This window comes from Neoarius graeffei, chromosome 22 (assembly GCF_027579695.1).
Source record: "Neoarius graeffei isolate fNeoGra1 chromosome 22, fNeoGra1.pri, whole genome shotgun sequence".
Taxonomy (NCBI): Eukaryota; Metazoa; Chordata; class Actinopteri; order Siluriformes; family Ariidae; genus Neoarius; species Neoarius graeffei.
In genome coordinates this window covers 38,380,713-38,394,033 of record NC_083590.1, presented here as the reverse complement: position 1 = coordinate 38,394,033, position 13,321 = coordinate 38,380,713, and the positions used below count along the sequence as shown (strand labels likewise).

General features: G+C 40.7%; 1 protein-coding gene across 1 annotated transcript in view; it reads right to left on the bottom strand.

Annotated features, from left to right (window-relative positions):
* ptprua (protein tyrosine phosphatase receptor type Ua) overlaps positions 1–13,321 on the bottom strand; it is a 489,507-nt gene that overhangs the window by 181,717 nt on the left and 294,469 nt on the right. The window contains exons 7-8 of the mRNA XM_060904791.1: positions 12,660–12,769; positions 5,296–5,497 (exon numbers count right to left, since the gene is read on the bottom strand). Coding sequence (XP_060760774.1) covers positions 5,296–5,497; positions 12,660–12,769 — 312 coding nt within the window. The remainder of the gene's footprint in view (positions 1–5,295; positions 5,498–12,659; positions 12,770–13,321) is intronic.

Below are 13,321 nucleotides of genomic sequence, written 5' to 3'. Positions count from 1 at the left end.
CGTGAAGTCTTCTAAGATGGCTGAGCCTATGAAGTAGGAAATTGCTTTGTCATTTCTCACATTTATTGGACAATTTTACGCAGAATTATGAATAATTTCGATAAAATAATCTAAAAAAAATCTGTAAAATAAAATAATTTGTCGGAGGCACGGTGGTGTAGTGGTTAGCGCTGTCGCCTCACAGCAAGAAGATCTGGGTTCGAGCCCCGTGGCCGACGAGGGCCTTTCTGTGTGGAGTTTGCATGTTCTCCCCGTGTCCGCGTGGGTTTCCTCCGGGTGCTCCGGTTTCCCCCACAGTCCAAAGACATGCAGGTTAGGTTAATTGGTGGCTCTAAATTGACCGTAGGTGTGAATGAGAGTGTGAATGGTTGTCTGTGTCTATGTGTCAGCCCTGTGGTGACCTGGCGACTTGTCCAGGGTGTACCCCGCCTTTCGCCCGTAGTCAGCTGGGATAGGCTCCAGCTTGCCTGCGACCCTGTAGAACAGGATAAAGCGGCTAGAGATAATGAGATGAGATGAGAAAATAATTTGTCGGCGGCACGGTGGTGTAGTGGTTAGCGCTGTCGCCTAACAGCAAGAAGGTCCGGGTTCGAGCCCCGTGGCCGGCAAGGGCCTTTCTGTGCGGAGTTTGCATGTTCTCCCCGTGTCCGCGTGGGTTTCCTCCGGGTGCTCCGGTTTCCCCCACAGTCCAAAGACATGCAGGTTAGGTTAACTGGTGAGTCTAAATTGACCGTAGGTGTGAATGTGAGTGTGAATGGTTGTCTGTGTCTATGTGTCAGCCCTGTGATGACCTGACGACTTGTCCAGGGTGTACCCCGTCTTTCGCCCGTAGTCAGCTGGGATAGGCTCCAGCTTGCCTGCGACCCTGTAGAACAGGATAAAGTGGCTACAGATAATGAGATGAATGAAAATAATTTGTCATGAAAAACCACGGTTAAATGTACTTTAAATAGAAAGGGATATGTAGCATGTGTCAGCCCTGCGATAACCTGCCGACTTGTCCAGGGTGTACCCCGCCTCTCGCCCATAGTCAGCTGGGATAGGCTCTAGCTTGCCTGCAACCCTGTAGGACAGGATAAGCGGCTACAGATAATGGATGGATGGATGTGTAGCATTTTGAGGGAAAATGCCGTGGCATGGATATGTAGTGACTTGACAAAAAAATAATTACTTGGTTCAGTTAAAAGCTGTTAATTAGTTCTGAATTTCATTTTTGAAGTTTATTATCATTAAGGAGTTAGTCAATATATCTTAAAACAGAATACAGTGGTTTTCTTTTTATCACTTCCCATAATCAGAAAAAGTGATTTTTCTCAAAACAGTGGAATTGGATATATAGCGTTTTGGAACCAAACTCTTCATATACACCAAAATGCTGATTCATCTGAATAGAAGTAAACTCAGAATACTGGGCTGGGGGTCTGGGAGAGCTTTAGCTGTTGAAAACTCTTGCTACGTTCTCACATGTAGCTACCATTTCCCTTATATCACACGTTACATCACACATTATATCACAGGTGACAAATAAAAAAACATCATCTGTCTACCGTATACCATGACTTATACAGTATAACAGCACTATTGTTTGTGTTCTTGTTCTCTGATTGGTGTTAATCAATTTTCAGTAACCGCAGTTCTGAGAGTAATTCCAGCTGTAAATCAAATGATTTATTGATAGTCATGTGCTTGTTCGAATAAATTAGTGATTTTATAGGAACAGACTGTTTCCAAGAACTTGTATAGTGGCCAGTTAACATAATCAAAGTCTAATTTAACAAGATGTCTCCACCACCAACAGATTTAGCCCTTCTTGTTGCTAATTTGTGTGCCAGAAATATTTAAAGCATTGTTAAAACATATATGAAGCTATTGGACGGGGGGAAAAATCCCAACTCTCAGACATATGACCTTGATCCTTTTTGGATCAATTCCAAAATCTGATCAGTCCATTTTCTGCCATGAGAGAGTCTTCGGAAGAGAGGACTTTTGAACAGTTTCTCTATAACTTTACAACCTGGAGTATACAGTGCTGAGTGTAAATGAGTGCACCCCCTTTGAAAAGTAACATTTTAAACAATCTCTCAATCAACACAAACAATTTCCAAAATGTTGACAAGACAAAGTTTAATAGAACATCTGTTTAACTTATAACGTGAAAGTAAGGTTAATAATATAACTTAGATTACACATTTTTCAGTTTTACTCAAATTAGGGTGGTGCAAAAATGAGTACACCCCACAACAAAAACTACTACATCTAGTACTTTGTATGGCCTCCATGATTTTTAATGACAGCACCAAGTCTTCTAGGCATGGAATGAACAAGTTGGCGACATTTTGCAACATCAATCTTTTTCCATTCTTCAACAATGACCTCTTTTAGTGACTGGATGCTGGATGGAGAGTGATGCTCAACTTGTCTCTTCAGAATTCCCCATAGGTGTTCGATTGGGTTCAGATCAGGAGACATACTTGGCCACTGAATCACTTTCACCCTGTTCTTCTTCAGAAATCCAACAGTGGCCTTAGATGTGTGTTTAGTCATGTTGGAAAAGTGCACGATGACCAAGGGCACAGAGTGATGGTAGCATCTTCTCTTTCAGTATAGAGCAATACGTCTGTGAATTCATGATGCCATCAATGAAATGCAGCTCCCCGACACCAGCAGCACTCATGCAGCCCCACATAAGGACACTGCCACCACCATGTTTCACTGTAGGCACCAGGCATTTTTCTTTGTATTCCTCACATTTACGATGCCATACAGTTTTGAAGCCATCAATTCCAAAAACATTTATCTTGGTCTCATCACTCCAGAGTATAGAGTCCCAGTAGTCTTCATCTTTGTCAGCATGGGCCCTGGCAAACTCTAGGCGGGCTTTTTTGTGCCTGGGCTTTAGGAGAGGCTTCTTTCATGGACGGCATCCATGCATGCCATTCCTCTGCAGTGTACGCCGTATTGTGTCACGGGAAATAGTCACCCCAGTTTGGCTTTCTATTTCTTTAGATAACTGCAGTGAACTTGCATGCCGATTTTCTTCAACCCTCCTCATCAGAAGACGCTCTTGTCGAGGTGCTAACTTCCGTGGATGACCTGGACGTCTCTGTGAGATGGTTGCAGTTCCAGCTTTCTTAAATTTTTGTACCACTTTTGCTACAGTATTCTGACTGATAAGTAAAGCTTTGCTGATCTTCTTGTAGCCTTCACCTTTGTGGTGTAAAGAAATTATTTTCTTTGGGGAATTCTGAAGAGACAAGTTGAACATCACTCTCCATCCAGCATCCAGTCACTAAAAGAGGTCATTGTTGAAGAATGGAAAAAGATTGATGTTGCAAAATGTCGCCAACTTGTTCATTCCATGCCTAGAAGACTTGGTGCTGTCATTAAAAATCATGGAGGCCATACAAAGCACTAGATGTAGTAGTTTTTGTTGTGGGGTGTACTCATTTTTGCACCACCCTAATTTGATTAAAACTGAAAAATGTGTACTCTAATTTATATTATTAACCTTACTTTTTCCCCATTATAAGTTAAACAGATGTTATATTAAACTTTGTCTTGTCAACATTTTGGAAATTGTTTGTTCATTGAGATATTGTTTAAAATGTTACTTTTCAAAGGGGGTGTACTCATTTACGCTCAGCACTGTATAGACACAGTACTGTGCAAAAGTCTTAGGCACGTGTAAAGAAATGCTGGAGACCAAAAATGGCTTAAAAAATAGTGAAATTAAATGTTTCAACGTTAAAAAAAATTACTGTAAACAGGAAGCAGTAAGTCATAATAAGTGAAACAAAGTCAATATTTGGTGTGAGATTAAATTCCCTTTGCTTTAAAATAAAGTAGTTGTCTCCAGTACAGATAGTGCAATTTTATGCGGAAATGAGCTGTAGGTTTTACTGAGCATCTTACAGAACCAGCCACAGTTCTTCTGGACACTTTGACTGTTACAATCACTTCTTAATTTTGCCCAAAACCCAGCAGCCTTCCTTTTGTTTCCTTTTTCATCTGAAAAGTGTTCTCTTATGTAATATGCTGCTCAGATACATTTAATTTTGTGCTGGAAAATGGATGTTTGGAACTCTACAATATGTTTGTACTGACTTGAAAATGTAGAAGTCATAAAACAGAAATCTTTAACAAAGTTTGCATTAAAAAAATAGGGTGCTTAAGATTTTGCATAGTTCTATATATATACAGTATACACACACACACACACACACACACACACACATATGAGCAGGTTACCTGGCACTGCCCAGGTTTTGCAAAATTCTCGGTTACCTCCAGACTTCCATGTCAAATTTGGTGATGATCCGTCAAGAAATGGTAATGTTAACCCAAGACAAACAAAAATCCAAACATCCATCATCCAGGGGCCCACCGGGGATCCCCTGGGGCCCATACATGAATTGTGTTTATATCTGCAAAATTCCAGGTCATCCCCAGACTTATGTGCCAAATTTGGTGAAAATCCATTGAGAAATGGCGACATTAGCTCAAGACAAACAAACAAACAAACTTTGCTGCTTATTATATAGATATATCCCCATCCATAACTGCTTATCCTGTACAAGGTCACGGGCAAGCCGGAGCCTATCCCAGATGACTATGGGCGAGAGGTGGGGTACACCCTGGACAAGTCGCCAGGTCATCACAGGGCTGACATATAGAGACAAACAACCATTCACACTCGCATTCACACCTACGGTCAATTTAGAGTCACCAGTTAACCTAACCTGCACGTCTTTGGACTGTGGGGGAAACCAGAGCACCCGGAGGAAACCCACACAGACACAGGGAGAACATGCAAACTCCACACAGAAAGGGCCCTGTTGGCCACTGGGCTTGAACCTAGAACCTTCTGACTGTGAGGTGACAGTGCTAAACACTACACCACTGTGCCACCCAGAGCTTTCATGTTTTAAGCCCCAAAAAAATTTGTCCACTGAACTCTAATGTAGTAAAAATAATATAGTATGATAACAATACCTTATACCTTCATGCCATATCACACTATGCCATTATCATGTGGCCCAATGTGTTTTATTCTTTACTTCATGTAACTAGAGTTAAGACAGAACAATAACCTCCTGCAGTTATAAACTCTGATACGAGTTGCTCAGACATGCCACTGTCACAACAATATACAGCAAAATACTGTATATACTCCATACCTGGATATAAGGCTGAGTCAAATGAAAACCTTCTGCACTTACTACAATAAACAATGCAAAATTTTAAAAAGTAAGGTTTTCATTTCACACTTGTACTTCTACACTTTTCAACACCTACCTGAGATGTTGGTGGTGATCTCAGTTAAGGTGGTCTGGCCGAAGCCCTTGGCAGTGCGGGCACGCACGGATACCAGGTATGTGGTTCCAGGTTGAAGGCCTGAGAACATGTGGTATGTCTCATTCTTCAGCTTCGAGACAGTGCGGCGTGGTCCAGGCACATTCACACTGGGGTCGAAGGACTCGATACTCTGGTAGCTGATCTGGAGAGTGAGAAGGTGCAGAGAGAGAAAGAGTCATTGTGTTTTTGATGGGTTGGTTGGTGTTTTTTTCCCCCTCCAAATTTCAGATAATCTATTCTTAGTATTTTTATCTTTTACCAAGAATACACTTTAATAGAAAAAAATGGTGAAATAAAAAAATAAGTCAGTGTTTCCATATTAAATAATGGCATATCTATGGAGCCCAAATATGAATTCCTGTAGTGACTGAATGTTAGATGTTTAGTAATAATCCCTTAAAAATAGACAAAGGTTCTAAGTGTTAGCAAACAATTGTAAAAAAAAAAAAAGGAAAGTCCCTTGGGTTTTAAGGGTTAATAACATAAAGGTTATTGATGCCAAAGGTTATTGAGGGTTCTAAGGGTTTGTGAAATTTGCTTAAAAAATAGTCTCGGGTTCTGTGTCAGGGAACACATGTACAGTATATATTGGGAAGTCATGGCCTAATGGTTAGAGAAGCAATTTTGGGACCAAAAGGTGACTGGTTTGATTCCCTGGACCAGCCGGAATGGCTGAAGTACCCTTGAGCAAGGCACCTAATCCTCAACTGCTCCCCAGGTTGCTCTGGGTATGCCGTATGTTACTCTGGATAAGAGCGTCTGCTAAATGCCAAGGGTTAATGAAAATGGCCACAAAAATAGGCTAGGGTTGTAGAGGTTAGTGAAAAATCTCATATCATCTCTAGCCGCTTTATCCTGTTCTACAGGGTCGCAGGCAAGCTGGAGCCTATCCCAGCTGACTACGGGCGAAAGACGGGGTACACCCTAGACAAGTCGCCAGATCATCACAGGGCTGACACATAGACACAGACAACCATTCACACTCACATTCACACCTACGGTCAATTTAGAGTCACCAGTTAACCTAACCTGCATGTCTTTGGACTGTGGGGGAAACCGGAGCACCCGGAGGAAACCCACGCGGACACGGGGAGAAGATGCAAACTCCTCACAGAAAGACCCTCACCGGCCACAGGGCTCGAACCCGGACCTTCTTGCTGTGAGGCGACAGTGCTAACCACTACACCACTGTGCCGCCCTTAGTGAAAAATGTATTTTCAAAAAAAATATGCGTTAAATGCTGCACAATATAATCTAGGGTCCGAAGGGTTAGTGAAAAATGACCCCCCCCCCCCCCCAAAAAAAAAAAAAATTGTGAAAATTTGCTTGAAAAATAGGCTAAATAAGGGTTGATGAAGGTGAAGGTGGAGCAGACAAGGATATGCAGAACTGACTAGGAAAGGCGAAGTCCACTTTTGCCAGGCTGAAAAAAGATTGGGGATCCAAGCAGTACAGCAAGAAAGTTAAGCTCAGGTTGTACAAGATGCTAGTTGAGCCAGTCTTGCTGTATGGATGCGAGACATGGAAGACCAACATTGCAAATAATGAGAAGCTGGACTCATTTCAATTTAAAAGCCTCAAGAGGATAATGGGCATATACTGGCCATAAGTAGCGTCCATCGACGAGTTGAACAGTTTATGCGGCTGTGAAAGGGTTATTAAGACAATGAAGAGGAGGTGATGGAAGTGGCTTGGCCATGTGTTGCGGATGCAGATAAGTCATCACTGCATCACGGCACTGTTCTGGACTCCCGCTGGAAGACGGAAAGTAGGGCGACCAAAAACAACATGGTGCAGAACTGTGGAGAAGGAGAGAAAGGAGGCGGGATGGGGGTCGTGGGACCAAGCCAGAGTTTGTGTGTGTGAAGGATAGGGCAAGATGGTGCAAAATTGTGGAGGCCTTATGTGCGACTGCGCATGAAGAGACGAGGGGAGGAGGTGAGGGGTTACGTGTAAACACTTTGGAGCATGCGATTGCTCAGGTTGTCCTTCCAAACCAACAGATAATAAAACCTCCTTCCTTTTCTTTCCATGGCACCTTAATAATTTGTTGTATATTATTTTCATTATCTCACACTGTATTTTCTGTCCATATTGCATGAGCATGTTCAAAAGCTTTAGCTTGTGGTTAAGAACTATTTTTCTCGAGCTGATACGAGCAAAATAAGAACAATACCCCCAAGAAAAATATCTGCACTCAGTAATGTACTATTAGATAACTGACAATTCAGAACTCACCTATGTGAGTTGGCTTAAAGTTAGTTGATGAAAAGGTCTCTACATGCGAAATGACATCAGTTATCACTTCCTTTAACCTCTTGCACTGGATAACCTGGACGTAAAGTGTAGGTGATCCAAAACAAATTGAAAACACCCACCAAGGGCAGACACAACTGGAGCGTGGCAAGATGATGAAATACTAATGTTGTAACCACTTACACTTGGCCCGCATGAGAGCCTCTAATAAAGGCAAATAAATGATTGTGTTTGTCCCCTGCTCTAATTGCAGCCCTGAGAAACAGATACTCTCTGATTTGCATAAAGCAAAGGAAAGCTATCCATTTTTTAAAAATCACTCCAGTCACTTGGAGGGTCATGAAAGGATGCATACGGATAACTTTCAAAAGAACCAACATGAACATATAAAAGATAAAGCTGCAATATGTAATATTGTAAATGTTATTACCTCACCCGTGACGGAGTAAGCGGGGCGAGGTATTGTAATCAGTGCGGTTTGTTTGTGTGTGTGTGGTGTGTGCGTGTTTTAACAATCTAGCGTCTAGACAGTTGCACCAATCGACTTCAAATTTTCAGGGTAGGTGGGCAATGGTCCGTAGATTACCTGATTAAATTTTGGGGGTAATCGGGTCATGGTGAAGATCAAAGTCACCGGAAAGGTCAACCTTTCGGTCAAAATAACATTTTCCATTATAACTTAAAAATGGTTGCTGACACACAGATGTTTACTATCATGAGCATATACAGTAGGAATGCCCATATAGCCTTTCATTTGGCACCATGATCTTTGATTTTCAGAGGGCTGTAACTTGAAAACAATTGATGGTAGACATATATTTACCATTATCAACTTATAGGAAGTGCCACATGGCCTTTCATTTGGCACCATGATCTTTGACCTTGAGTAACCCTGAAAGGTCAAACTGAAGGTCATGGGTTTTCAAAGGGCTATAACTTTAAAATGGTTCATGATAGCCAGATGTTTACCATTATCAACTTATAGGAAGTCGCATATGGGCTTTCAGTTGCCACCATGACCTTTGACCTTGCATGACTTTGAAATGTCAAACTCAAGGTCATGGATTTTCATAGGACTATAACCTGGCAGCTGATGATTGAGAAATATTACCATTATCAACATATAGGTATAAAATAAGTGCTGCCGGGCGAGGTTTGTTTTGCCTGGCAACACTTGTTTAGACAAGCACTGGGTGCTTTGAAAAAAAAAAAAAAAGATGGTTTGGGTTCACTTGCCCCCAAAGAGAGAACAAATCAATACAAAGTTATTCTAACTGATCACCTTTATCCTATGATGAAATGTCTCTATCCTGACAGGAGTGTTCTTTTCCTTGATGATAATGTCATCCATAGGTCACAAGAGCTCAGTGAATGGAAAATGATGCCAATCAAGTCACCAGATCTCAACCTACCCGAACACCTGTGAGAGATTTTCGACCACTTTGTTTGACCATGCTCTCAAGCACTATCAGCAAAACACCAACTGAGGGAATATCTTTGGGCCAAAGACACGATTAAGACACTTTATGATTCTTTTCTCTAAATTGTCACCCATTTTATAGGCATCCATGTTTAACAGCATCAGTTGTTTTTAGACTGCTTAATAAATATTTATTGACCACAATTATACATTTAAACAAGTAAATTTTCTCAACAAAAGTTATTTTAGCTCACAATACAGAAATTTTCCATGATACGGTTAAACTAATAAAGCTGTTGGATGAGTGGTATAACATTGTTAAAATAACATGGCACATCCAGGAAACATGTAACGATACAATGATAAATCATGATACAGATTTACAAAGATTTAAATAGATGAAATAAAAAATGAGTCTTGATTATTATCAGGCTGCATAATTCTTTCTAGCTGTACCTGCATTGTTTGGACAGAATAAAACAGAATAACGTACAACAGCTGGAATACATATGACTTCACTGTTGGTGGAAGTAACACAGCTTTAATGCTGCAAAAACACAATAAAACAGATCTAAAATGGGAAAGAGCTGTCGTGTGATTGACTACAAATACATTTAACAAGAAATCTGAGCTCTCTCTTTACAGACTGCTGAAAGATAAAGAAAAGAGAAGCAAATGGAGGTACCTGTAGTACAAATGTTTCTAAGTTTATTAAGAAAAGGCCTATTTGTTTTTACCTTTTTTCATTTTCAAGAAAAGGAATATTTCAGTTCATAGGATGTTATATTTTACTCCAAACTTTACAAACATGGGTAAATAATTATTGTTGCTATTAACCAAATGGAATGAAAGGTTGTTTTTTTCATTACCTCGCCCGTGACAAAGTAAGCAGGGCGAGGTATTGTAATCAGTGCTGCTTGTTTGTGTGTCTGTCTTTTAAAAATCTAGAGTCCAGATGGTTGCACCAATTGACTTCAAATTTTCAGGGTAGGTGAGCAATGATCCGTAGATTACCTGATTAAATTTTGGGCGGGTAATTGGGTCAAGGTGAAGGTCAAGGTCACTGGAAAGGTCAAGCTTTCGGCCAAAATAACATTTTCCATTATAACTCAAAAAGGGTTTCCGAAAGACAGATGTTTACTATAATGAGCAGATATGGCCTTTCATTTGGCAACATGATGAAGTGACCTTGAAAGGTCAAACTCAAGGCCATGGATTTTCAGAGGGCTGTAACTTGAAAATGGTGGATGGTAGACAGATATTTACCATTTTCAACTTATAGGAAGTGCCAGATGGGCTTTCATTTGGCACCAGACCTTGAGTGATCTTGAAAGGTCCAACTGAAGGTCATGGGTTTTCAAAGGGCTATGACTTTAAAATGGTTCATGATAGCCAGATGTTTACCATTATCAACATATATGAAGTCCCATATGAGCTCTCAGTTGCCACCATGACCTTTGACCTTGAATGACTCTGAAATGTCAACTTCAAGGTCATGGATTTTCATAGGATTATAACCTGACAGCTGATGACTGAGAGATATTACCATTATCAACATATAGGTATAAAATAAGTGCTGCCAGGCAAGGTTTGTTTTGCCTGGCAACACTTGTTAAATTTAACAAAATTAATATTTAAATTAATTTTTAAAAAGGAAATAAATATGTTGCAGGTTTCTGGTACTGTAATAACATCATTTAAATTTATTTTTCAAAAATATCAAATGAAATCATGAACTCAGTGAAGCGTTGTGTGCCTCATGTCTAGTTATCATGACTCATTATTACTGGAAAGATTGAACGCCGCTATAAACATACTGAATAAGATAAATGCTCACTTTGACATCAAGAGCAAACTAACAATGACAGAAGAATCGGACCACTTTTTTTTGGGGGGGGGGGGGCTTTTTTCACCTTTATTAGATAGGACAGGAAATGAGTGGGAGAGAGAGACGGGGAGGGATCGGGAAATGACCTCAGGTTGGAATCGAACCCGGGTCGCCGGATTTATGGTACGGTGCCTTAGCCACCTGAGCCACGACACCCCCAAGAATCAGACCACTTTAAAGTGCTGATGACACATTTTTGACATCTTTGGCGATGTTTTATAACATAAAAAGTAATTCCCGATGATCCATATATTAATTCACGAAGGCACCTATTTTACAAGTTATGATAAAAAACGCAGCTATTTGGGCAAATCTGACAGGGCTGCAGCACCCAGGAGACGAAAGAGGAGGAGGAGCTATATGACATCAGCGAAAGAACCTTCCTCCTAACTTACCAGTTTGTTGTTGATGCGAGAGGTGTTCAGTTTGTCATTATTAGTATTATTATTATACATTTTATATATTTATATATAGTTATTATGCCTTCGCGTTGTGTTGCCGGCTTTTGCTCCAAAACTCACAAGGATGGGGTAAGTTTATTCAAGTTTCCCAGAGATCCCGAGCTGCATGCGAAGTGGGTGAAGCAAGTCAGGCGCACTCGTGACAAGTGGGAGCCCTCACCAACATCCATCCTGTGCTCTGAACACTTTGATTTGGATTGTTTTGACACCCTTCCCAGCTTAAAAGAATCTCTTGGGTGTACAGTTCAGCACAAATGTGTGTTACTACCATCAGCAGTGCCTACACAGTGTTGCCAGATTGGGAGGTTTCCTGCCCAGTTGGGTGGTTTCAAGTGCATTTTGGTGGGTTTTGAACATATTTTGGGCTGGAAAACGTCATCAGTATGTGTTGCCAGATACTGCTGAAGTTTTCCAGCCCAAAATATGTTCAAAACCCACCAAAATGCACTTGAAACCGCTCAACTGGGCGGGAAACCTCCCAATCTGGCAACACTGCCAGTATTCCGGAGGGGGTCTACTAGTAGCTATGCCAGATCCAAAGACAGTCCTCCTGTCAGAACATGTGTTGTGAAACGACATAAGATAAAGGTACGTAGAGCTATAGATTCTACATGATAATCATAAATGTAATCATAAAGTCGGCGTGATATCAGTCATGTATTTGCTTGTGAAAGCTTGCGGCTTTCATGTAACTGCCGCCTAGCAATGAGAGGCAAAGGGTAAAGAGGGTAGGCTATTATAGATTCTATTCGGAAGAGATCAACACAATTCTAGACTCCCAGAAGAGGAAGAGCTAGCACTAGAGAGTTCACCGGCGTTTTCATGCGCCATTTCCATTGAGTAGAACCAGAGTAGAACAGCCAGTGAACCGCAGCGTGTTCTTCCGCTGACGTCACAACATGGCCGCGAGCCACGGACCCAGTTTTCTTGCGCTGTGCAATTAAAAGTTGGATATTCGCGTAACAACAGCTTCTTTTCACGTAATTATAACAGAAATCTAACATGTTTGCCATGTTGTATAGTTTATTTAAGAAATTGCATAGAGTCATGTTCGTGTCATCAGCCCTTTAACATGAACCTTTGTGTGTGTGTGTGTGTGTGTGTGTGTGTGTGTGTGTGTGTGTGTGTTGGTGTTTTCCAAAAAAAAAATCAAATACATGAATAGAAACACTATATATTTTAGCTTTGGGATCATCCATGGCACATGTTAAATGTAATCCACTGTACATCAAGGCTCAGATAACAAACAATCAAATAATTCAGATTTTTCTTTTTTTACCTCATACTGTGTGATCAGACCATTAGGTTCCACAGGCTCCTCCCACTTCAGAAAGATCATATCGTCTAGTGGGGTTAAGGTCAGAGACTCTGGTGCAATACCTCCTGGGACTGTAGTAGTCATAAAGAGAAGAAAGAGGACACAAAAAGACAAAACCGTGAGAGAAGTGCCTGTCACGGACTAGCAGGGGCAAAAATAAAGAATAAAATAAAAATAAAGAACAGTTTGAGAGGTGCAGGATTCTGGAAGGGTTTAGAGGGATTCTACACCCCTACTGGCCACAGAATACAATCATTTAAAAAAGAAGAAGGAGAAGAGGAGAAGAAGAAGAAGTTGTTGATGACATGAAAATTTTGCCTTTAGCAGTATTAGTGAGAGCATCAGATTAACTCTGGGAGCTACAGAGAAAATGAACCATGCTGTGTAAAAAGTGTATAATTAAAATGACAAACACACAGGAGTTCATCCAGACCAGACTGAAGTTACCAGAGGATGCAATGCTGTGAAAAATAATTGTCACACATATACACATTGTAGTACTTTAAATTCTCAATAGATGCCAACATGGGAAAAAAATACACCAAAGGGAAGTCACAGCAGGAGACTCCTACTGAATAGATCAAATAAAAAAAGTAAAGGAATAAAAAAAAAGACAAAATATG